The sequence below is a fragment of the Bombina bombina genome, chromosome 4 (assembly GCF_027579735.1).
Source record: "Bombina bombina isolate aBomBom1 chromosome 4, aBomBom1.pri, whole genome shotgun sequence".
NCBI classification, from domain to species: Eukaryota; Metazoa; Chordata; class Amphibia; order Anura; family Bombinatoridae; genus Bombina; species Bombina bombina.
In genome coordinates, this window is record NC_069502.1 from 114,302,178 (window position 1) to 114,329,331 (window position 27,154).

At 38.9% G+C, this 27,154-nt stretch overlaps 1 protein-coding gene across 1 annotated transcript in view; it reads left to right on the forward strand.

Moving 5' to 3' along the window:
• Positions 1-385: 385 nt before the first annotated feature.
• The window catches only part of ENPP4 (ectonucleotide pyrophosphatase/phosphodiesterase 4), a 58,433-nt gene continuing 31,664 nt past the window's right edge, over positions 386-27,154 (forward strand). Inside the window, exons 1-3 of the mRNA XM_053709600.1 lie at positions 386-463; positions 7,716-8,571; positions 21,094-21,264. Coding sequence (XP_053565575.1) covers positions 7,743-8,571; positions 21,094-21,264 — 1,000 coding nt within the window. The 5' untranslated portion in view covers positions 386-463; positions 7,716-7,742. The remainder of the gene's footprint in view (positions 464-7,715; positions 8,572-21,093; positions 21,265-27,154) is intronic.

A 27,154-nucleotide genomic window follows, 5' to 3' on the forward strand; every position in this document is an offset into this window, starting at 1 on the left:
TATTATTGTAACTGTGTTGCTTATGCAAAACTAGGAATGGGTAATTAAGGGATCATCTATCTTTTAAAACAACAAAAATTCTGGTGTTGACTGTCCCTTTAGTTTGTATGACTTGTCTATCTTTTAATACTTCGAAAGCTAAATCAAAACTATATAAATACAAATATTAACAAACATGTTATTTAATATAGAACATATTTATCTAATAAAACCCAATTGCACTATTAGGATATAATAAAAACAAATGACTGGCAAAAACTGCTGCTCAAACACCCACCAAGCGAGCCGCACTCCTATTTATAATTTCTAGCCAGTGACGCGCAGCAAGACAGCTAATGGCGTCCAAGCTTCCTGCATCATGCCCCGCCTGTTAGTAATTGTGTATCCGCCTCTAACAACACAGTGACGCCACGCCAGTATAGGTAGGTAGTGGGTACGGTGAGATCCGTTGTCGCTCCTGCGTGTAAGTATGAGGCGAATGTCTTGTTTATACTGCGCGCTCTCCGATTTGTCCTTCTATACAGGGGTAGTGCAAGTAGTTCCGTTCCCCGCTGCTTCCCTTAACCTGTCGCTTAACTTGTTTGCATATTATCCCGAGTGAACTGGCGTCACTAGGGGGGGGCGGGGGGGGCGGGCCGCACCCGGGTGACACCCACCAGGGGTGACACCAAAAAAAAAAAAAAAAAAAAAATTTTTTTTTTTTTTTTTTTTTTTTTTACATTTTATTGAAATTCAAAGAAATACAATGTTGAGATGCATAGATTTTTTTTTATTAGAGGGGCTGGCATTTGTGAACATTGGTGGGACTGGGGAAGATGTAGACACACAATTTTTTTGCCCCTTGAGCCAGTGCTGCAATTTCAACAAATAGTTTTCCCGGCTGCTTTTGCTTGTTTGTACTTTGCTTCTCCCCTGCCCAATTTCGCTATGAATGTTGTGGGCATGCCGTGGGGCTTGCAAAGTTGCGCTGCTAGCCTAAACCTGCCTGCCTATCTGTGCTCACTGCTCAGTGACATGTGGAGCAGTGGAGTCACTCACTGCTGTGCTGTCTCTCTAAACGGGAACTGGCAAATCATGAGGGGATGCCTGGCACCTGACCGCATGACTGTTTGACAGTGTCTTTAAAGTGAAGGAGCCACGTATGATGCCCACCAGACCATTACGGTTACGGTACACTAAGTGCACACTAAACAGGTAGGAGGGCGGGCGGGGGTCTGGGGGTGGGCAGAGTGCAGAGGTGATTGGCCATAAGAAGCGGTAGGCACGCGGCCCGGGGCTGTGCACTGACAGACTTGGAACAGAGTCAGAGAGCAGAATTTTCATAGTTTGCACCTAAAACTTTTCTTTAGTGATTTATTTTTAGAGTGCTCTGTTTATCTTTCATTTGAAGCTCTGCTGAGCCAGGGAGCAGCTCTAGGCATGAGCTTTATAATTAATGCAGTGCAGTTTACATATTTTGTATGTGTGTGTCTGAGTTTTTGTGTGTGTGTTTTTGTGTGTGTGTTTTTGTGTGTGTGTCTGAGTGTGTTTCTGAGTGTTTGTGTGTGCATCTGAGTATGTTTTAAGTGTGTCTGAGTGTTTGTATGTGTGTTTGCCTGTGTTTTTGTGTGTGTCTGCTTTCTGGGGGGGGGGGGTGACACCATAACTTACCGCACCGGGTGACACCAACCCTAGTGACGCCACTGTTTCTATACATTCTCTTGGCAATGGTAAGGGAGGGGTTACTGCAGCCTATATCAAAGTCTGTAACTAGCAATAGGTTAAGCGATGTCACGGTTTGACAGCTCCTTGTCATGAGTGTCATTATCGCCTGCGTGACAGCTTGTACCACCACTATCAAGTAGCGTTTCGCCGTCACTGTAAAACAGTATAATGAATACGACATTGTTGTTACAGCAATTTGAATGTGTTTATGCTGCATCACATTGTCAGGGCTTGAACACTTTGTGAAGCAGTGATGTTAGACGTTTGTCACTCATGTTATTCATGTGGTTATTCACTTGAAAGTGAAGCAATATCTGTAAAAAGCTGACTACAAGATATCACATCTATGTAAAAAAAGGAATTTATTTTACCTCAAAATTTCTTAAACGGCCTCATTAGATTAAAAGAGCTGAATACATTTCAAGGTAAAAAGCTTCCTTTTTACATAGAGGATCATGTGATATTTTCTAGTCAGCTTTTTAGAGAGAAAGTGACTTATGGGTGACGTCCCTATAAAGGACCATAATAATGAAACAAGTACATGCTCTTGTTTGTTAGAACGTCATTTTAGCACTAGAGATGCCCTAACTGTGTCCAACTGCTGCAAAGGGGGATTGAATTTTTAAGAAACATCCCATCTGACTCATATTATCAATTATGCTTCATTTTCTTAGTTTCTTTTGTTGAAAACTAAACCAAGGTAGGCCCACAGCTCAGGAGCGTGCACCTTTCATTAGGATTCTATGGCAGTAGTGTTTGCAGCAATGTTGGTAGCAGTGTTATCAATGAGTTTGGAGCTGAAACACGTTAGATGCAGCTCTGTGTAACTTATGCTTTTAAAGGGACACTGAACCCAATTTTTTTATTTTGTGATTCAGATAGAGCATGCAATTTTAAACAACTTTCTAATTTACTCCTATTATCAATTTTTCTTCGTTCTCTTGCTTTCTTTATTTGAAAAAGAAGGCATCTAAACAAATTTTTTTGGTTCAGGACCATGGAAAGTACTTGTTTATTGGTAGGTAAATGTACCCACCAATCAGCAAGAACAACACTGTGTTCACCAAAAATGGGCCGGCATCTAAACTTACATTCTTGAATTTCAAATAAAGATACCAAGAGAATGAAAAGAATTTGATAACAGGAGTAAATTAGAAAGTTGCTTAAAATTGCATGCTCTATCTGAATCGTGATGGAATAAAATTGGGTTCAGTGTCCCTTTAATGTTCTGTTTAAAGTAACATTCTATTAAAGGGTGTCGCCAGGTGGATTCTCCCTTTTTTTTTTTGGAGATGCTATCACCAGTTCTAGCAAGCGTTAGCATTCTTAAATGAATAGAAAGGGCAAAATGAAATATGCATTTCCATTTGAAATATAAAATGTTTGCTAATGAAAGTATATTGCAGAAATGCTTCTATTCTAAATTGAAATGCACCCATGCACATTTTTTACACATTTGTAACTTTCCAACAATCACTGGCAGTGATACAGCCCACACAATACGGATCTGACTCGGCTGAAGACTGGGGGTAGGATTCTGTGGAAAGAAATCGGAGTGGGCAAGGCCACGTGGCTTTGAACTTGCAGAACTTTCCAAACGTTCCATGTTGGTGACACGCTTTTTAAACCTTCATCATTGTACAACAAAGTAATTCAGTTGTACTAGCAAACAGGAGGTTAAAATAACTTGTAATAGATGCAGACACATACATAAATGATATAATAACGAAATGTATTTACAAGTAACAGTAAGTATGTGCAAGAATTAAAAAAACAGTTTAATATCACCAATAGCTACTTACAATTTTAATGGGATGTATGAGGTTGAATATTTAGTGGAATATTAGATAAAGACACTCACATTTCATCATCAAGCATTTTTAAGCTTCCACTTCCTATCCATATATCAAGAGCAGGAGCAGCAATGCACTACTGGGAGCTAGCTGCACACAAAAAAAACACTGACTTCAGCTCAGTGTTTAAGCTGCTGCCCTCAGACAGTGCGAGTTGCACTGGCTACTGCCCGTGCTACAAACACACTGCTATCCCACTCACTGACTACACATGCAGTCACAAGCCGATAGAGAAGACTACACGTGCAGTTAGGAGCCAATGTGCCGCCAATAAGAATAGTTTCAGTTCCCACTGAGCTGCGCCAATAGGTTAAGATGATCTGTGACCCATTAGGTATTAATCACGAGTCAACCATGTGATATGCGTAGCAGACAGGCGGAAAGTCGGAAACCAAAAAAAAATGAAATTAAAAAAAATTTGTGCTGAAGCAGGGGGACACCTACACACTGCCGCCGACACAGTTTGGAAAGCACTGCTGTAGAGTTACACATGGAAGTGTGGGGCTTAGTAGATGCTTTGAGATGCAGCAAATAACTGTACAATTATACCTTGTTGCAAACACTCTGCTGCCATAGAATCTTAAAGACAAGTGCACGCTCCTGAGCGCTTCTTATTTACTCTTCAACAAAGGATACCAAGTGAACAAAGCAAATATGATAATAGAAGTAAATTGCAAAATTGCTCTCTGTAAACCATAACAGTTTTAAATTTGACTTTATTGTCCTTAATTCACTTCATTTTGAAGACAAGTTGATTTGAGACTAAACAAATAATGATCTTCATTCAGAAAGAAAATCGGAAAATAACCAAAGCATAGTTCTAACATATGATCCTTGTTCTAATGGTATCATCTTTCAAAAATGTGACTTTAATCTAGCTAATTGTATTAATTTATTACATAAATTTGTGTATAAAACAAGGATACATTTTTTTTCCCCTCACTGGGACAAAGTTGCTGTAAGTTGTAGCTACATACCTGCACTTCCTCCTTTTAACAATCTAAGAGGAACCTTAAAGAGATATAACTGTGCAATAATTCTCTATTGCTGTAGAAGTTTCATTATTGCTCAATAGCTCCTTTTTCTTCTTTTATTAATGTGGTAAGAGCTTCACAGAAGTGGTTTCTTATGCTAAGAAATAATTTGTTCAGCTGTACAAGGTTTCCGTTCTGTCTTTTAAATTTGATTTTTGTATGTTCCATTTACAATATCATTTTAAACATTGTACCTAACAAAGCAAAGGAATGTAAATTACCAAGGCATTGTAGTTAGTTAAATGGACACTCAAGTCAAAATAAACTTCTATGATTCAGCAATGGCAGACACTTTCCAATTTACTTTGTTCCTACTAAACATGTGCACAGGCTCAAAGGGTATATGTATACTAGTCTGTGATTGGCTGATGACTGTCACATGCTACAGGGGGCCAGAAAATTGGAGAAAAATAAAATTGCCAGGAAAAAATCTACTGATTATGTGAAATTTAGAGTAAGTGCAATTGCATTGTCTTTTTATTATGCACTTGTTAATTATGCAATTCTACTGCATTTAGTGGTCCTTTAACTGCAACTCTTAAATTCTTTGCACAGTATTTAAAAAAACAAACAAACTGAAACCTGTCAACTGTTGGATTAGTTTTTTTATGAATCTTAACCCTTTTGTGCCGGGGTTAACGTGTCTACATCGGAATAACTGTTCCGATGTAAACAAATTGAAATCTCGCGATTGTGCATGTGATCACGAGATTTCAATGATGGGATCGGGTTAGGGGGGCGTCCCTATGATGCTAGGCACACCCTCCAGACCACAATCCCATCAGGGAAGCGCCAGTGGCTTCAGGAAAGCCAAGCGGTTAGGATGTTGTATTCTGTCCTTCGGCGCTAAAGCTCAGCAAAATTCAGACAGAATACAACGCCCTAACGCCGTTTAAATAACTGTTACATGACTGCTACAAACAGCATAATCGGATAACTAAACTCTCATCTACTGTTGCACATTCACTGTCTGCCTTATAGCACAGTTTCATATCTGCAACACTTCTATGTAACAGACATACTTGATTTTTATGTTTTTTGTTTTTTTTCTTGCTGCTGTATTAATAAGCACTAAGCATTGAAGAGACCAGCCCTTAATGATAACTGTAGTTTGCTTATGAATCTCATTTGCTTTAAATTCAAATTTAAACTTTCATGGCTCAGTTAGAACATGTAATTTAAATATACTTTTCAATGATCAAATTTACTTTGTACCTGTTTGTATCCTTTTGTTGAAAAGCATAACTAGGTAGGCTCAGGATGCACTACTGGGAGCTAGCTGGCGATTAGTGGCTACACACACATGCCCTCTATAAGGAAATAGGTAATTACTATGTGCATTCGGCAGCTTTGTTAGATGCTGAATGTGGAAGATGGTGGCTGCTCGTAGCCTTTGGCTATTTTCGGAGCCAGAACTCTTCTTGTGAAAGTGCAACACTCTAAGATTTGTGCATATCCAGATCTTAGCGTTTTTCACTTTCATAAGAAGGAAGCTGGCTCCAAGTTGGCTGGAACCTTATTAAAGGGGCATGATACTTCAAGAGATGCGTTGCTGACCCAGGACAGGAACAGGCTTGAATCAGCTAACAGTAAATGACCACAATCTTCAGTAGTCAGGAGATGAACAGAAGAGTAATCAGTTTTAAGGCCATGGGTCAGAAACGGTAGACAGGCAGGTACCAGACATCACATCAAAGGGGATAAGCAAAAGAGTAATCCAAAGTACAGTTTCTTAAAGGGAAAGTCTACTCCAAAATGTTTATTGTTTAAAAAGATAGATAATCCCTTTATTACCCATTACCCAGATTTGCACAATGACACGGTTATATTAATCTTTTTATCTTTCTGATTACCTTGTATCTAAGCTTCTGCAGACTACCTCCTTATCTCAGTACTATTTACAGAGTTAGCTAATTAGTGCTGACTCCACAGGAGTGAGCACAATGTTATCTATATGGAGTACATTAACGTGCAGTGTCTTGCTGTGAAAAGCTATAAAAATGCTCTGAGATAAAGGCAGCCTGCGGGGGCTTAGAAACAGGCAGAAATTTAGTATAACAATGTTGGTTGTGCAAAGCTGGGGAATGGGTAGTAAAGGCTCTATCTTTTTTTAAACAATTAAAATTTGAGTAGACTGTCCCTTTAAGTTAACAGCCAGGTGATCGGTTCATAATTCAAGGTACAGGCAAGGGAGAGACAAAGAGCATAAGCCTGGAGACACACCAGGGACAGGATCAAAGACGGGAACACCAGGACTTCCATGAAGAATAACCAAGCACAGACAGATGCTAAGCAAGGACCTTTTTAAACACCTCCCCCATCGGTCTTGGTGTCAAAACGTCAGACATCTAGGTCACAAATTGCTCTACCCTTAGTGCATACAACACAGGCAGTTTAGTTAAAAGATGAAGACTGATGATCCTGTGCACTAATCTTAGCGCACCATTCTGACACCACTGTCGACCGCGCTAGTCTGAAGTCTCCTAGTATGGCCCCGGGTTTTAGCAGGTATAGTAGTTCCACACTTAGTGCTTCCTCGGCTTCTGCTTATCATCCATCTGCAAGACTTAGCAAGGTCTCTAGCACCCACGTGTCAGCCTCTTAGCGTTGGTTCACTAGATCTTCTCAGCTAGCTCTCAGTAGTGCATTTCTGCTTTGGAGCTGACTCTACAATACCAAGAGAACAACCTATATTTGATGATAAAAGCAAACTGGAAAGTCTTTTAAAATCACATACTCTACCTGAATCATGAACGTTTTTAATTTTGACTTTCATGTCCCTTTAATTATCTGCAGAGCCATGGCTCCTACAATTTTACCTATTGCACATGTGCTTTTTTTCTTTTTTACATTATAGCTACATAAAATAACCTAACTTGGGTCATAAAAAGGTATCTGGTTTCTCTGTACAATGTATAGAGCCTAAATTTCAACTACGTTTAACAACCCTTGTTTTAAATATCCAAAAACGGTTATTGTACAGGGGGATGGTTTACTATATTTTATTCTAATCTGTTAAACTTCATAGTTGTTTGTAAATATTGATGTAAGCCACATTTGATTTGCTTTATTATATTGGTTTCAAAACATCATTTATGTGTGTTCCTAAAATTTTTGTTTTTAGGTAAACTTCATGTTATGAGATTACAAGATGCCAAAGATATTTGTTTTATTGTACTTTTTGAATGGATTGTTATTCTGCCATGGTGACAAGTCTACAAACCATGCTTCTTCCAAGCTAATTCTGGTATCGTTTGATGGATTCAGGGCAGATTATTTAACAAAATACCAATTGCCCAATTTGAATGGTTTGATTAAGGAAGGTATATTGGTAGAGCATGTTAAAAACATTTTTATCACCAAAACGTTTCCCAACCATTACACTTTAGTAACTGGTCTTTATGCTGAAAACCATGGAATTGTGGCCAATTCTATGTATGATCCAGATTTAAAACAAATGTTTAACTTAGTTAATGGTTCAAATCCTGTCTGGTGGAACGAGGCCACGCCTATTTGGGTGACCAATCAACAACAGGGTCACAAAAGTGGATCCGCTATGTGGCCTGGAAGTGAAGTGCAGATAAAGAACATCACAACTTCAGAATACTTGAAGTACAACCGCAATGTAAGCTTTGCTGAAAGGGTAGATAATATCACAACATGGTTAACAAGATCTAAAGATCCAATCAACTTTGCAACACTTTATTGGGAGGAACCAGACGCCAGTGGACACCAATATGGACCAGATGATGTTGAGCACATGTCTAAAGTTCTTAATTATGTGGATACAAATATTGGCTACTTGATCACAAAACTGAAAAATTTAAATCTCTGGGATTCAGTCAATGTGATAATTACCAGTGACCACGGAATGGCCCAGTGCTCCAAAGACAGAGTTATTAAACTTGATGATTGCATTGATAGGGCAAGCTACACTCTTGTAGATGACAATCCAGTGGCTGCCATATTACCGATTGCTGGTATGTACAAACTCTTTACTTTTGTGTTTGATCAATGAAGGTATAAAAAGTACATTTTAAAAGTTGATTAGTTATTGTCTGTTTGAGTGATACTAGGTAAAAGGGACAGTCTAGTCAAAACTAAACTTTCATGATTCAGATAGGGCATGCGATTTTAAACAATTTGATTTGTTCTATTAGTATACTTTGTTGAAAGTTAAACCTAGGTAGGCTCATATGCTAGTTTCTAAACCGTTGAACCACCTCTTATCTCAGTGCATGTTGACAGTTTTTCACTGTAAGACACTGATAGTTCATGTGTGTCATATAGATTACATTGTGCTCATTTCTGTGGAGTTATTTATGAGTCAGCACTGATTGGCTAAAATGCAAGTCTGACAAAAGAACTGAAATAAGGGGCAGTCTGCAGAGGCTTAGATACAAGGTAATTACAGAGGTAAAAAGTATATTAATATAACTGTGTTGGTTATGCAAAACTGGGGAATGGGTAATAAAGGGATTATCTCTTTTTAAACAATAACAATTCTAGAGTAGACTGTCCCTTTAAATGTGCATAGATCAGTTGATCTAATATTATTTGTAATGGCACAAGGCAGCCAGATATAACTGACAGGTTAAAGCTCTACCTCTCCAAGTTGGTTGGCACGTCATTAAAGTGATATGATACCCAATTTTTTCTTTCATGATTCAGAAAGAGAATACAATTCTTAAAAAGTTTCCAATTTACTTAAATAAAACCAGAAAGTGTCAGCGCAAAAGAAAGCAATGCAACAGTTACACAATTGGATAGTAATAATGAGAGAGAATTAATATTATTCGATGACCACAGTGTAAAAGATAAAGTGGATATGACAAGAAGAACAAATCCATCTCTATCTCTCTATATCAAATGCAATGTGAAGTCCAGACTAAAATCAGCCAGTGTAAGACAAAGTCACCGTTGATGGAGGCGATAGTGGTTCATCATGTGAAACAAGTTCTAGAAATCATGTGAAAGTTAAGTCGGCGCTGCAGATTCAGATAAGGAAGCGTTTCCTCTTCCAACCACAGGGTACTCTCTAAAACAAAACCAGAGCAGTGCACCTCTGATTCAAATGCACTTTTATTACAACAATAAAAAAGCAGAAAATATTGCTCTTACTAGAGATATAGAGAATACAATTATGCAGCCCAAGTCGTATCCCATAGTGTCTAAAGGTGTGTAGAGGTAACGGGCAATCCTCCCGGAGTTCCGAACGACATCTCTGCCCCGTTTGGCACAATTCTGTCTAAGAGAACTCAGCCGGCCGAGAAGAGGGGACCTGATACTGCGAGCCCGCTACCTCTACACACCTTTAGACACTCTGGTCACTTTGGGATAGGACATGGGCTGCATCATTTTATTCTCTGTATCTCTAGTAAGTGCAATATTTTCTGCTTTTTTATTTTTGTAATAAGTGTGCATTTGAATAGGAGGTGCACTGCTCTGTTCTAATTTACTTCTATTATCAAATTTGCTTTTATTATTTTTTGTTGAAGATATCTAGATAGGTAGTGTGCACATGTCTGGAGCACTACATGATAGGAATTAGTGCTGCCATCTAGTGTTCTTGCTAATGTATAACATTGTTGCAAAATTGCTGCCATAGAGTACTGCAGACACATGCACACTCCTGAACTTACTTTCCTGTTTTTCAGCAAAGGATAACAAGAAAACAAAAAAAATAGCAGTAAATTGAAAAGTTGTTTAAAATTGCATGCTCTATCTGACTCATGAAAGGGTTTATGTCCCATTAATTCTTAGAATGTATCCTTAATTAACTTCTAACTTAAAGGGACACTGAACCCAATTTTTTTTTGTTTTGTGATTCAGATAGAGAATGTAATTTTAAGCAACTTTTTAATTCCTATTATCAAATTTTCTTCAATCTCTTGCTATCTTTATTTGATAAAGAAGGCATCTAAGGTTTTTTATTGGTTCAGAACTCTGGAATTTTAAACAACTTTCCAAATTATTGCTATTCTCAAATTTACTTCATTCTCTTGGAATCATTTGTTTAAGAAGCAGCAATGCAATACTGGTTTCTAACTGAACACATGGGTGAGCCAATGACAGTTGGGGTATATATATATATATATATATATATATATATATATATATATATATATATATATATATATATATATATATATATATATATATATATATATATATATATATATATATATATATATATATATATATATATATATATATATTCCAGTTCGGCAACAGCCTGGGTGCAAAGATACAGATGGATAAGCAAACAAAAGATGCACTCACAGGTCTTTTTCACACACAAAGGATGTAATGTAACGTTTTCGGTGTTCAAAACCCCTTCATCAGCATACAAATGTGTAAAAAACAAGCTCTTTTATAGTGTAGCAAAGAAATACACAAACCTAGTGATCTCCAAAAGTGCACCAAATGTTCCGTGTTTGGAACGCATACTGCGTTCCACAGTGATAGCCGAAACCAGACGTTCAATTACATAACTTCCGGTTTTCGCCAGTGGTAACAAAAATTAAACTTGCTTAGTCATGAGTGTATCAAATACAATTTAAACATGACGAACATAAATAACAAGTTACATATAAGTGTCAACCTGTAACAATCAACGTGTGGAGCCAATTTAAAGAGATAACGAATGATGTGATACGATGTGTAAACAATGCATTCACCATGGCAACAGCCTCCATGGTAACCGCTGTCATGAACTGCAGTACACAATCTGTGAAAATAAAAGTAAAACTTAAATCAACTCGTGTATTAATAGAAACAAATGTAACTTTAGGCTTTTATGCTGAAACCTGGGATTAATCACCCGGATAATTTACATATATACAAACAAATAAGGGTTGAATCTATGAAACAGGGACTACATATTAACATATACATAACATATACATATTAGTGGTTATGACTCTTCATAACCTATTAAAAACAAGAACAGGACTAAATCGTAATGCTTATGATAGCAATCATATTGCATAATAGTAAGTGCAAATAGACAAATAATAACTTCAGCATGTTATTATAAGCGAGGGATGGCTTTAGTAATGGCCATTATATTCCTACGTGAGAACAATGCCATATCATATATACGATATCCAAAATGCATATCAGACTTGCACATTTAGAAAACACTGTATGAATCTATATACAAGGCACTAGCCATAGTATGGCAAATAAAAGGGTACACAATAGTGAGATACAGGAGTAAATACAAGGATATATTCCATTAGTGTTCCAAAATTCTTTGAAATGGAGTCATCATGTATGACCTAACCCACTAAAAAATTATTAAGTGCATAAAGAGTCAGAGTAACCCATTGAGACAAGCCAGGCTTCCACTAAGAGATATGGATACTATAGGATCCCTATCCGCAGTCCTGTGAGTAACATGCAGATCACACCCGATTAAGGGAGCGATACTGCATGATACAAACACAGAGCCACCATGCTCTCTCAAAGTACCCCAAGTATGTAGCAGGTTTGGTCAGGATCATAGAAGGCTTTTGAAATCTGGCATCGTGTTCAAGCCACCTGGTTGTATGGTGCCCAGTCTGAACATCCATTGAGCCTCGCATCTAAGTAGTTGTTTGTTACGATCACGCCCCTCTCCAATGCAGGTACATGATCGATTAAGATGTAGCGAATGGAGGAGATTGAATGTCCCTTGTTGGCACAGTGTCTCGCCACTGGTTGTTCTGTCACCTGGTTTTAAGGCAGTCCTTATGGCATGCCGATGATTGGCCATGCGCTCACGTATTTAGCCCGAAGTCTTGCCTACATAAAACCTGGAGCATGGGCAAAATAAGAGATACACTACGTGTGGTAGTGCACGTAATGGAATGTCTGATGGTAAATGTCCGGTTTGTATGTGGGTGATGAAAGGTTTTAGTGCCAATGAGGCCATTGCAGGTCGTGCAGACTAAGCAACGATAGGAGCCTTTGATGTTACTCCTAATGCCATATGTATAACTCAGTTTGGGGTCTGTCTTCATAAGTAGATCTTTGAGGTTTGTACCCCTCTTAAAGCCCACCATGGGTCGTAGGTTACTTGTGTATGGCAATTTTGGGTCTGAGGACATAATGGGCCAATGTTGGCGAAGAATTTTACCAGTTTTTTTTGGTTGCAGGTGTAAAAGTAGTGGACATGATTAACTTGTCTGATGTGTCCCTTTTAGGTTTGGGTCGAATTAATTCTGATTGTGTTAATGTAGACACAGCTTCTATGGTTTCTTGAATCACAGATGTTTTGTAACCCCTGGAACGGAATTTCTCACCCACTCCTGCCAGCTGGGAGACCCCAGTCGCAATATCAGAGTTATTGCGCATGGTTCTGATGAATTGCGATTTTACAATACCCTTCAATAGTGCTGGGGGATGGCAGCTATCCGTCCTAAGTATGGAATTGCGGTCGGTGGGTTTATGGTATAGTGTAGTGCCAAGACAACCTGAATCCTTGAAAACTGAAAGGCCTAGAAAATTGATGGTCTGGTCATCCACTGTCATTTTAAATCTGACAGTACTTGTTATAGTACTCAAACCACCTCTGGAGTTCCTCCAGGCCCCCCCGCCACATCAAAAAAATGTCATCGATGTATCTGTAGTAACAGATGATGGATGCATTATAGTTATTCCACAGATACATGTTTTCAAACTGTGACATGTAGATGTTGGCGTATGAGGGGGCCATGGAGGAACCCATAGCCGTACCAGCTATCTGTAAATAAAAATTTATTTCGATATGAAAGTAGTTCTTGAATAAACAGTACTCAATGAGGGAAAGCATGTACTCCACCGGAGGACCCTCATAAAGAGGGTTGCCAGTGAGGTGTTCCTGTACGGCCCTTAACCCTCCATGATGAGGTATAATGGTATACACGCTGTTGACATCCAGACTCACAAGTAAATCATCTTGCTGGATGTCAACAGTCCGCACCTTTCTGATGAAATCGTTAGTATCCATGATATCAGAACGTATCTCCCTTACCACTGGTTGAAGAAACACGTCCACAAATTGTGCAATTGGCTGGGTAAGCGATTGCCTTGCCGACACAATTGGGCGGCCCGGTGGACGGTCCAACCTCTTGGGGATCGAGTATAAGATGGGTGTCTTGGGATATTTAGTTATGCAAAAATCACGTATGTGTTCGGACAGAAATCCCTGTTCAAACCCTAACGTGATAAGGCTGTCTAACTGTAGTTTATACACACCTGTAGGGTCAGTAGGCAATTGCGTGTATGTATGACTGTCAGCCAACTGTTCCAGGATGTCTGCTCTGTAATCACTATAATCCAAAAGGACAATGGCTCCGCCCTTATCGGCAGGCCTGATGACAATGGAAGAGTCATCCTGGAGAGTTCGAATGGCACTGTTTTTCCCTAGATAAGTTGCGTTTCCACAGGGTTTCTGTTCTTTCTAAGTCAAGATCCTGAGTAACCAATCTAAGGAATGTTTTTGTGCTGGGGCTACTGTTGGTGGGTTCAAATAAGCTTGGAAGCTTGCATTTAAGTTCCACCTGAAATTTCACTGCTGTGGATTCTTTATTTTGAAAGAATTCCCTAATTTTCAAAGACCTATTCAATTTATAAATGTCTAACTGAGTCAAATTCGGATGTGGGGACACTAGGCACAAATGATAACCCTCTATTCAGAACTTTACGTTCACTCTCTGAGGGTATGTGTGCTTAGATTGATGACTATGTCCTCTGTCATGGTCGTCTGGGGGGTCTGTGTCTGATGCCCCGTCCTCCTAAAATGAGGTCTGTTATACCTCCCCGTGAGCGTATAGTGACCCCTAAAAAATGACTCGGTGTTGAGTGCAATCTAGAGTCATGAGGGGCAAATTGGTTTTGATGTCTATGTGAGCCAGGTGAGGTAAATGATGTACTGGAGAGATTTCTCTCTGTGTCAGTGGAGTCTCCCCCGCTAGTGTCTATTGTATCAAAATGTACTCTTCTGGTTCTTTGTCTCCTCCTGGTTTGACTACTTTGTGTGGAAGTGAGCCATTTATATACTTTTCCCTGTACATCTGTGATTCAAGAAACCATGGAAGCTGTGTCTACATTAACACAATCAGAACTTAGGTTATTTGCTGCTCCTGAGCTTACAGAGATAATGCTTTGTAAATTTGAAAGTTGTATGCTCTGTCTAAATCATGAATATCTAATTATGACTTTACTGCAGTGTCCCTTTTTAAACTCCAAATTTTTTCCTTCATGATTCATAAAAAGTATACATTTTTTAAACAACTTTCCAATTCGGTTTAATTCTTTTCGTATTCTTTATTAAAGGAGCAGCAGTGCACTACTGGGAGCTAGCTAACACATTGGTATGACGAGGCATATACGTGCAGCCACCAATCAGCAGATAGCTTATAGATTCTGAGTCTACCTAGTTATGTTTTTTCAACAAAGGATACAAAGAAAACTAAGCAAATTAGATTAGATAACGGTAAATTACAAAGTTGTTTAAAAGTGTACGTGCTATCTGAACTATGAAAGAAAGCAATTTGGATTTAATGTCCCTTTAAATATCTACCCGCTTAATTGCAGAGAGGGACATAGTGTTTGAGCTTCACAGTGTAGTTTGGTGCTCCCAGACTGCAACTGGAATCAGAAGTGAGGTATTGTGTTAGAAAGAACTACATTACCCAGTATGCTTGGGATGTTTACTCAAAGCTGTGGATCACACTCTAATACTCAGCGTCAAGTCACAGGAATGGTACCAGAAGAGTGTGGGATTATTAAAAATACACTTTCTTTTGATAATTAAAAAAAAAATGCACAAAAGATGCTTAGTCATAGATAAAGTCTGTTTTTAATAATTGTGTGACTACTCCTGTGACTTGATAATGTTTTCTCTGCAAAAGCATGTATTGCTCATTCTCATGTGTGTAAATGAAGAGGATCCTTGTAATGTTTTTGACGTTGAGACTTTGTGTGGCGACAGAGGAGCTACCTCACACTATTCATACAAACCCCTATTTAAATAGGGAAGTCTGCACTATGAGAAGTTGTCTGTCCCTGTGGGTTGAAGGACATCACCCTTAAAAAGGTGATTACTTGGAGGACTGGACGAGGACTTTGGGCTAAACTTGAGTCTCCTTCATGTCTGCATTATGTGTTTTTAGAACAGAACATATGTATAGGATAACATTTAAAGGCAAAGCATTATGTAGAGAAATTTAGAGGCTATTTGCTTTAATATTTAAAGGGACAAAGTCAAAATTAAAATGAACTGAACAGAGCATGCTTTTTTAAACAACTTTTCAATTTACTTATATTATAAATTTTGCTTAGTTCTTTTGGTATACTTTGTTAAAGAGTAATCCAATCTGAGCTCAGGAGCGTTCACGCGTCTTAAAGGGACAATCTAGTCAGAATTAAACTTTGAGGATTCAGTTATGGCGTGCAATTTTAAACAACTTGCCAATGTACTTTTAGCAAATTTGCTTTGTTCTTTTGGTATTCTTAATTGAAAGCTAAACCCAGGTAGGATCGTATGCTAATTTCTAAGACCTTGAAGGCTGCCTCTTATCTCTGTGCATTTGACAGTTTTTCACAGCTAGAGGGAGTTAGTTTGTGTGATATATATATATATATATATATATATATATATATATATATATATATATATATATATATATATATATAACGTTGTGCTCACGCCCGTGGAGTTACTTATGAGAGGGCACTGATCGGCTAAAATGCAAGCCATTTAAAGGAACTGAAATAAGGGGGCAGTCTGCAGAGGCTTAGATACAAGGTAATCACAGAGGTAAAAATTAAATAGTTATTTATGCAAAACTGGGGAATGAGTAATAAAGGGATTATCTATTTTTAAACAATAAAAATTCTGGACTAGACTGTCCCATTAAGCAATCTGGCAGCAATGTTTACAATACTGTTTATAGCAATGATTGCAGAAACTACTGCCATAGCATGCAAAAGACACATGTATGCTCCTAAGCTCCCATCAACATACCTAGATTACTATTAAACAAAGGACACAGAGAGAACAATGCAAATGTAATAATAGTAGTAAACGGGAACTTTGTTTTAAATGACATGTTCTATCTGAATCATGAAAGTTTAATTATGACTTTACTGTCCCTTTAATTAGTTTCATTTACAAATGAATAGCAAGAATTTGGAAATCATAAGAATGTATATAAGGAAAATTGTAAGTGGGTTATTTTGTTGATGTAGTTGCGTCAGCTGTGAAGGTTGCAGGTAACTTGGTAAAGAGATTACATAAAAGTGTGTGGTATTCAGGAGAGGGTGGGTGGGAGGTAGGTTTGTAATGTAGAGCAGCATTTTTTATCTCAAACAAAAGAAACCTGTTTCTGTAGCCTTCATATATTTGTTATTTTGTAGACTTTTTAATACAATTGTGGGGGTAGCTGCTTAAAAGGACATGAAACCCACATTTTTTCTTTTATGATTTAGAAAGAGCATGCAAATTTAAACAACTTTCTAATTTACTTCTATTATCTCATTTGCTTTATTCTCTTGATATATTGTGCTGAAAAGCATATCTAGATATGCTCAGCAGTTGCTGATTGGTTGCTGTACATAGATGCCTCGTATGATTGGCTCACCCATGTGCATTGCTATTACTTCAACAAAGCATAGCTAAATAATGAAGCAAACTAGATAATAGAAGTAAATTGGAATGTTGTTTAAAATTTTATTCTCTACTTGAATCATGAAAGAAAATTTTTGGGTTTAGTGTTCCTTTAAACAGTGGGCTATAGCTATCCACTATTAACCCTTAATGATTTCCTGAACTTTGTCATGCAGATTTGACAAAGTAAAAAGATCCTTTTGCAGGAAAATAACAAGTGATGTACAGGTGATACGGTTTCATTTCAGTACCGTTATTTTCGAATCCTGAAAGTTGTGATTTGTTCTGATAAAATGTTTACCTAATAGTGTCTCGGTTATTTTGTTGGCGATTGTGAACCTGTGCAGATTCATTCTCTTCCTGAGCTGCTGTTCTGTTTCTCCAATGTAGTGTCCCTCCTTTTTTAATTTGTTACATGTTATAAGGTACAGAGCATTTGATGAGTAGCAAGTAAAACGGCCCTTGATTTTGTATTCCTGTTCTCTGCTAAGTAGTGAGCTTGTGCTGGTGGCAGTGTGTATTACGTCATACAAGCCAATCCTGCCTCTCCAAGAATGCTAGTGCACAGGACACCACAGGATATGTTCATATGCCACTGAAAAACAGTAACAACGTTTACTAGAATTATTTTTGGTAATTTTAACCTTTCTATCCCTTTTAACCTCTTAGTGACCAGGCCATTTTTTCAACCCAATTTTTTTCTTTCATGACTCAGAGCATGACATTTTAAGCAACGTTCTAATTTACTCCTATTATCAATTTTTTTTGTTCTCTTGATATCTTTATTTTAAAAGCGGGAATTTAAATCTTAGCAGCCAGCCCATTTTAGTTTCAGCACCATGGATAGCGCTTGCTTATTGGAGGCTGACATTTACCCGCCAATAAGCTAGCATAACCCAGGTTCTTAACCAAAAATGGGCTGGCTCCTGTGCATCACATTCCTGCCTTTTAAATAAAGATAGCAAGACAACAAACAAATTGACAATAGGAGTACATTAGAAAGTTGCTTAAAATTGCATGCTCTATCTGAATCGTGAAAGAAATAAATTGGGTTTAGTGTCCCTTTTTAAGGACCTGGGCTATTTTTACATTTCTGCAGTGTTTGTGTTTAGCTGTAATTTTCCTTTTACTCTTTTACTGTACCCACACATATTATATACCATTTGTCTCGCCATTAAAGGGACACTGTACCCAAATTTTTTCTTTTGCGATTCAGATAGAGCATGACATTTTAATCAACTTTCTAATTTACTCCTATTATCAAATTTTCTTCATTCTCTTGGTATCTTTATTTGAACTGCAAGAATGTAAGTTTAGATGCCGACCCATTTTTGGTCAACAACCTGGGTTGTCCTTGCTGATTGGTGGATAAATTCATCCACCAATAAAAAAAAGTGCTGTCCAGAGTACTGAAACAAACAAAAAACTTAGATGCCTTCTTTTTCAAATAAAGATAATAAGAGAACAAAGAAAAATTGCTAATAGGAGTAAATTAGAAAGTTGCTTAAAATTGCATGCTCTATCTGAATCACAAAAGAAAAAATTTGGGTTCAGTGTCCCTTTAAATGGACTTTCTAAAGATATTTTTATCAGTGTTTTATCCCTCCCCAATAGCTCTCTAACACTCCCCCCTCTACCTATTTGCAGCTATCTTGGGTACTGGCAGCTTTTATTTGTAAAAAATAAAATAAAACCCCCCATTTTTCTGTAGTGAAGCTGGCTGCCCCCCCCCTCAATACTCTACCCCTCCCTCCCAAATCACTTTCCCAACATTTTTTTCACTCATCCTTTTTTGATTGTACTGTTATGTTAACTAATGTAGCGTGCACATGCGCACGGTCCCGCCCCCACATCCTCGCATGCTCCAGGGAACACAGAGGGGACCCCCCGCCTCCCTGCTATGGCTCCGACCCACCATCGCTGGCCGAGGCAGAGAGGGCCACAGAGTGTCTCTCTCTGCATCTGATGCCAAAAATTTTTTATTGCAGGATGCCTCAATATCGAGGCATCACTGCAATAACGTGAAAGAGGCTGGAAGTGATCGCGATCGAGTCCAGCGCTTTAAAACCTTGAGGACATACAGGGTACGTACTTGGTCATTAAGTAACAGTTTTTGTAGGACATACCCTGTACGTCCTTGGTCCTTAAGGTGTTAACGGGATACTAAACCCAATTTTTTTTCTTTAATGATTCAGATAGAACATGCAACTTTCTAATTTACTCCTATTGATTTCTTTGTTCTCTTGCTATCTTTATTTAAAAAGCAGGAATGTAAAGCATAGTAGCCGGACTATTTTTGGTTGAAAACCTGGGTTATGCTTGCTTATTTGTGGCTAATGTCAGCCACCAATAAGCAAGCACTATCCATGGTGCTGAACCTAAAATGGGATCGTTCCTAGCCTTTACACTCCTGCTTTTTAAATAAAGATAGCAAGAAAACAAATCAAAATTGATAATAGGAGTTAATTAGAAAGTTACTTTAAGGGCCAGTAAACGTAAAAAATAATGTTATATAATTCTGCACATAGTGCAGAATTATATAACATTATATTAGCAGCAGCTTTATAAAACCTAATATTCCCTGTGAATTTTTATAAAAAAGACTGTTTTTCAGACCCGCTCTCTGTGCTCTTCTGAGCGGGTCTGTTTTTATCACAGAGCGCATCTGGCCAGCTGTCTAGTTACCGCCCAGCCCGACCGCGCCATTATACTCAGTGCAGCTCGCTCCTGCTCTGTCTGACAGTCTTTTTTTTTTTTTTTTTTTAATAAAAATTCACAGGGAATATTAGGTTTTATAAAACTGCTGCTAATATAATGTTATATAATTCTGCACTATGTGCAGAATTATATAACCTTATTTTTTAGGTTTACTGACACTTTAAAATTGCATGTTCTATCTGAATCATTAAAGAAAAAAAAATGTGGGTTTCGTATCCCTTTAAGGATAGTTTCAGTCTCAGTTCTCTAGACCAGTGTTTTCTTGTGTAACTTTGTTTTTGAAATATATGAAAGTTGCAAGGGAAGCCAGGGTGCATCCAATCTTTCATGCTTTTTTTACACAGTAAATATAAGCCATAAGAATTGTAGTTTGCAAGTAGGTAGGCAGTGATCGGTGGGGAAATGTGACTGCTACTCCTGATTTGCTCTTCAGCCATATAACTTTTTGAGAGCTTCAGTACATACATTGTTAGAGGAGATCTTTAGATATGTGTTTTAAAGGAAAATACAAGTACAATTTTAAAATCTTTATTTGTTAAAGCATTTTATTATTAAACTATTGCAGGGCTCGACAAACCCAGGAGCTGGGGAGCCACTAGCGCCTATAATTTACTCCTGGCTCCTAACTTTTTTCGGCTATTCTCCATATAGCTATATACTAAAAACACTGTCTGGCTCCAAAATTTTCTTAGTGGCTCTTAAATTTTGGACATATTTGTCAACCCGTGCACTATTGCTTGCATATAACTATGTACTTAACCCAATTTAAAGGCAGCCATGTGCTCTGGGAGCTAGCTTAACAAATCTGGTGAGCCAATGACGAGTCATGGGTGTAGCCATCAATCACCAGCTAGCTCCCCATGTTTGCTTTTCAACAAATAACAAGAACTATGTGCAATTAATAATAGAAGTCAATTGAAAAGTCTCTTTATCTTGATCCATGAAAGTTTAATTTTGACTTTCACGTCCCTTTAACAACTTTGTAAGGAATAAACTTAGCATTAACTAGGGTCATTAATGGAAAAATTACATGCATCTTTGCTTTAGAATGTCTATTTGGGCACTTTGATTTTTCTAACCTTGTTTAACGTTATTAATGGGATGCTATTGACATAAAAAGAATGTTACTTTTTTCTTCTTTTCATAGATAAAATGCAGGTTTATAATCGGTTGAAAAACTGCAGTGCTCATATGAAGGCTTACCTAAAAGAGGATATCCCTGACAAATATCACTACAAACATAACAATCGGATTCAGCCCATTCTTCTGGTAGCAGATGAGGGGTGGTCAATCGTGAGAAATGGATCACTCCCTAAAAGTAAGCATAAATTGCCTTTTAAAAAAAATAATAATCACAAATTGATTTGTTTCTAAATTTAAAAAAAAACAAAAAAACATGTGCTTCGAATATCTCTATATTCATAGTGAATGTATTTGTTCTTAATGTACTTTTTATAAGTTAAATGAATTAGGTTGTGATGCATACAAAAGATTGTCAATTATTAATTTATTTTCTACATCCCACGTCTTGTGATAATCTGCCTTTCCTCCTGTTCATCACACTTAAGGTACTTCTTATACTCGTTGTGTCCTAGTATTCTGGTACTAATGGGGGCATTGCCTTGTGCCACCTTGGAGAAGATAGAACTCTTTCCAAATGGTTTAGGATGCCCACCTCTCTTACATATACCTCTTCTGCTCCTGTCTGCTTTAGTTTTGGTTATATTTTATTTGATTACATTAGTGCTGGCTACCTCTCTGCTGCAGCTGAAGAGTTTTGACTACTCACAGTATAGCAATAGTGGCAGAGTCCAGTGACCCCCTCTGTCATGGCTGACTACATCATTCTAGTCTCTTCTGAAGAGCATTTCCCTTAAATGTACAAACATTTTCTCCGGGGAAATCCCCCATGGGAATATGCACTGTAGCAGTACTCTTAGGGGGTCCCCTCTGTATTTGAACAAAATTGTTTTAGTTGTTTTGTTTTTGTTTTTCTCTTGTTAAGTGTAGTCAGTCCACGGGTCATCCATTACTTATGGAATATATCTCTTCCTAACAGGAAGCTGCAAGAGGATCACCCAAGCAGAGCTGCTATATAGCTCCTCCCCTCACATGTCATATTCAGTCATTCTCTTGCAGCCTAACTAAAGATAGGTCGCTGTGAGAGGTCTGTGGTGTTTTTTTAACTTAGTTTATTTCTTCAATCAAAAGTTTGTTATTTTAAATGGCACCGGAGTGTGCTGTTTGTTCTCAGGCAGCATTAGAAGAAGAATCTGCCTGCGTTTTCTATGATCTTAGCAGACGTAACTAAGATCCACTGGCTGTTCTCATCTGAGGAGTGAGGTAACTTCAGAAAAGGGGAATAGCATGCAGGGCCCCCCTGCAAATGAGGTATGTGCAGTAAATTATTTTTCTGAGGAATGGAATTGACTGAGAAAATACTGCTGATACCAATGTAACGTAAGTTCAGCCTTAAATGCAGTGATAGCGACTGGTATTAGGCTGATGAGTGTGTGTACACTGAATGTATTTTTCTAAGGAATGGAATTGACTCTGAAAATACTGTTAATACTGAAATAATGTATGAGCCTTAACTGCAGTAAAAGCGACTGGTAGCAGGCTTATTAATAACACTTCATAACTTTTCAAATGTATGTTTAAAACGTTTACTGGCATGTTAATCGTTTTTTGTGAGGTACTTGGTGATAAAACTTATTAGGGCATGATTTTTACCACATGGCCATCTTTGTTTTCTGCATAGAAACAGTTATCTGAGCTTCCCCACTGTTGTAATATGAGTGGGAGGGGCCTATTTTAGCGCTTTTTTGCGCAGTAAAAATTCAGTCACAATCTGTCTACTTCATCCTCCATGATCCAGATCGTCTCTAGAGAGCTCAGGGGTCTTCAAAATTCATTTGAGGGAGGTAATCAGTCACAGCAGACCTGTGACAGTGTGTTTTGACTGTGATAAAAACGTTAATTATTAAATTGTTATCCGTTTTTGGGTATTAAGGGGTTAATCATCCATTTGCTGGTGGGTGCAATACGTTGCTAACTTAAAACATTTACTGTGAAAAATTGGTTGCTATAACTATTTTGGTTCATTGTTATTTCAACTGTGACAGCTTTTTGTGCTTCTTAAAGGCACAGTAGCGTTTTTTATATTGCTTGTAAAATTATTTAGAAAAGTATTTCCAAGCTTGCTAGTCTCATTGCTAGTCTGTTTAAACATGTCTGACACAGATGAATCTCTTTGTTCACTATGTTTAAAGGCCAATGTGGAGCCCAATAGAAATTTGTGTACTAATTGCATTGATGTTACTTTAAATAAAAGTCAATCTTTACATGTAAAGAAATTATCACCAGACAACGAGGGGGAAGTTATGCCGACTAACTCTCCTCACGTGTCAGTACCTTCGCCTCCCGCTCAGGAGGTGCGTGATTTTGTGGCGCCAAGTACATCAGGGAGGCCCTTACAAATCACTTTGCAAGACATGGCTACTGTTATGACAGAAGTATTATCTAAATTGCCAGAATTAAGAGGCAAGCGCGATAGCTCTGGGTTAAGGACAGAGCGCGCGGATGAGGTGAGAGCCATGTCAGATACTGCGTCACAGTTTGCAGAACATGAAGACGGAGAGCTTCATTCTGTGGGTGACGGATCTGATCCAGGGAGACTGGATTCAGAGATTTCTAATTTTAAATTTAAGCTTGAGAACCTCCGCATATTGCTAGGGGAGGTATTAGCGGCTCTGAATGACTGTAACACAGTTGCAATTCCAGAGAAATTATGTAGGCTGGATAGATACTATGCAGTACCGGTGTGTACTGATGTTTTTCCTATACCTAAAAGGCTTACAGAAATTATTAGCAAGGAGTGGGATAGACCTGGTGTGCCCTTTTCCCCACCTCCTATGTTTAGAAAAATGTTTCCAATAGACGCCACTACACGGGACTTATGGCAGACGGTCCCTAAGGTGGAGGGAGCAGTTTCTACTTTAGCTAAGCGTACTACTATCCCGGTGGAGGATAGTTGTGCCTTTTCAGATCCAATGGATAAGAAATTAAAGGGTTACCTTAAGAAAATGTTTGTTCAACAAGGTTTTATCTTACAACCCCTTGCATGCATTGCGCCTGTCACTGCTGCGGCGGCATTCTGGTTTGAGTCTCTGGAAGAGGATATTCGCACAGCTCCATTGGATGAAATTATGAACAAGCTTAGAGCACTTAAGCTAGCTAACGCATTTGTTTCTGATGACGTCGTACATTTAACCAAACTTACGGCTAAGAACTCCGGATTCGCTATCCAAGCGCGCAGAGCGCTATGGCTTAAATCCTGGTCAGCTGACGTGACTTCTAAATCTAAATTGCTTAATATTCCTTTCAAAGGGCAGACCTTATTCGGGCCCGGCTTGAAAGAAATTATAGCTGACATTACGGGAGGTAAGGGCCATGCTCTACCTCAGGACAGGGCCAAATCAAAGGCCAAACAGTCTAATTTTCGTGCCTTTCGTAACTTCAAGGCAGGAGCAGCATCAACTTCCTCCGCTCCAAAACAGGAAGGAGCTGTTGCTCGTTACAGGCAGGGCTGGAAAGTTAACCAGTCCTGGAACAAGGGCAAGCAAGCCAAGAAACCTGCTGCTGCCCCTAAGACAGCATGAAGAGAGGGCCCCCTATCCGGAAACGGATCTAGTGGGGGGCAGACTTTCTCTCTCTTCGCCCAGGCTTGGGCAAGAGATGTCCAGGATCCCTGGGCGTTGGAGATCATATCTCAGGGATATCTCCTGGACTTCAAAACTTCTCCTCCACAAGGGAGATTTCATCTTTCAAGGTTATCGGCAAACCAAATAAAGAAAGAGGCGTTTCTACGCTGTGTACAAGACCTCTTACTAATGGGGGTGATCCACCCAGTTCCGCGGACGGAACACGGGCAAGGATTCTATTCAAATCTATTTGTGGTTCCCAAGAAAGAGGGAACCTTCAGACCAATCTTGGACTTAAAAATCCTAAACAAATTCCTAAGAGTTCCATCATTCAAAATGGAAACTATTCGAACCATCCTTCCCATGATCCAAGAGGGTCAGTACATGACCACAGTGGACTTAAAGGATGCCTACCTTCACATACCGATTCACAAGGATCATTATCGGTACCTAAGATTTGCTTTCCTAGACAGGCATTACCAGTTTGTAGCTCTTCCCTTCGGATTAGCTACGGCTCCAAGAATCTTTACAAAAGTTCTGGGCTCACTTCTGGCGGTACTAAGACCTCGAGGCATAGCGGTGACTTCGTACCTAGACGACATTCTGATACAAGCGTCAAGTTTTCAAACTGCCAAGTCTCATACAGAGATAGTTCTGGCATTTCTGAGGTCGCATGGGTGGAAGGTGAACGTGGAAAAGAGTTCTCTATTACCACTTACAAGGGTTCCCTTTCTAGGGACTCTTATAGATTCTGTAGAGATGAAAATTTACCTGACGGAGGCCAGGTTATCAAAACTTCTAAATGCTTGCCGTGTCCTTCATTCCATTCCACACCCGTCAGTAGCTCAGTGCATGGAAGTAATCGGCTTAATGGTAGCGGCAATGGACATAGTACCATTTGCGCGCCTGCATCTCAGACCGCTGCAATTGTGCATGCTAAGTCAGAGGAACGGGGATTACTCAGATTTGTCCCCCCTACTAAATCTGGATCAAGAGACCAGAGATTCTCTTCTATGGTGGCTTTCTCGGCCACATCTGTCCAAGGGGATGACCTTTCGCAGGCCAGATTGGACGATTGTAACAACAGACGCCAGCCTTCTAGGCTGGGGCGCAGTCTGGAACTCCCTGAAGGCTCAGGGATTATGGACTCAGGAGGAGAAACTCCTCCCAATAAATATTCTGGAATTAAGAGCAATACTCCTAGCTTGGCCTCAGTTAGCAACTCTGAGGTTCATCAGATTTCAGTCAGACAACATCACGACTGTGGCTTACATCAACCATCAAGGGGAACCAGAAGTTCCCTAGCGATGTTGGAAGTCTCAAAGATAATTCGCTGGGCAGAGTCTCACTCTTGCCACCTGTCAGCGATTTTCATCCCAGGCGTGGAGAACTGGGAGGCGGATTTTCTAAGTCGCCAGACTTTTCATCCGGGGGAGTGGGAACTTCAATTTCTCTGAGGCTGACTGCATAGAGATTGAACGCTTGATTCTATCAAAGCGTGGCTTCTCGGAGTCGGTTATTGATACCTTAATACAGGCTAGGAAGCCTGTTACCAGAAAAATTTACCATAAGATATGGCGTAAATATTTATATTGGTGCGAATCCAAGTGTTACTCATGGAGTAAGGTTAGGATTCCTAGGATATTGTCCTTTCTACAAGAGGGTTTAGAAAAGGGCTTATCTGCTAGTTTGTTAAAGGGACAGATTTCTGCTCTGTCTATTCTTCTACACAAACGTCTGGCTGAAGTTCCAGACGTTCAGGCTTTTTGTCAGGCTTTAGCTAGGATTAAGCCTGTGTTTAAGACTGTTGCTCCGCCGTGGAGCTTAAACTTAGTTCTTAACGTTCTGCAAGGTGTTCCATTTGAACCCCTTAATTCCATTGATATCAAGCTGTTATCCTGGAAGGTTCTGTTTTTGATGGCTATTTCCTCGGCTCGAAGAGTCTCTGAGTTATCTGCCTTACATTGTGATTCTCCTTATCTTAATTTTCATTCAGACAAGGTAGTTCTGCGTACTAAACCTGGGTTCTTACCTAAGGTAGTCACTAACAAGAATATCAATCAAGAGATTGTTGTTCCATCACTGTGTCCTAATCCTTCTTCAAAGAAGGAACGACTTTTGCATAATCTGGACGTAGTCCGTGCCCTGAAGTTCTATTTGCAGGCAACTAAAGATTTTCGTCAAACTTCTTCCCTGTTTGTCGTTTTACTCTGGACAGAGAAGAGGTCAAAAGGCTTCGGCTACCTCTCTCTCTTTTTGGCTTCGTAGCATAATACGTTTAGCCTATGAGACTGCTGGACAGCAGCCTCCTGAAAGGATTACAGCTCATTCTACTAGAGCTGTGGCTTCCACCTGGGCCTTTAAAAATGAGGCCTCTGTTGAACAGATTTGCAAGGCTGCAACTTGGTCTTCAATTCACACTTTTTCAAAATTTTACAAATTTGACACTTTTGCTTCTTCGGAGGCTATTTTTGGGAGAAAGGTACTTCAGGCAGTGGTTCCTTC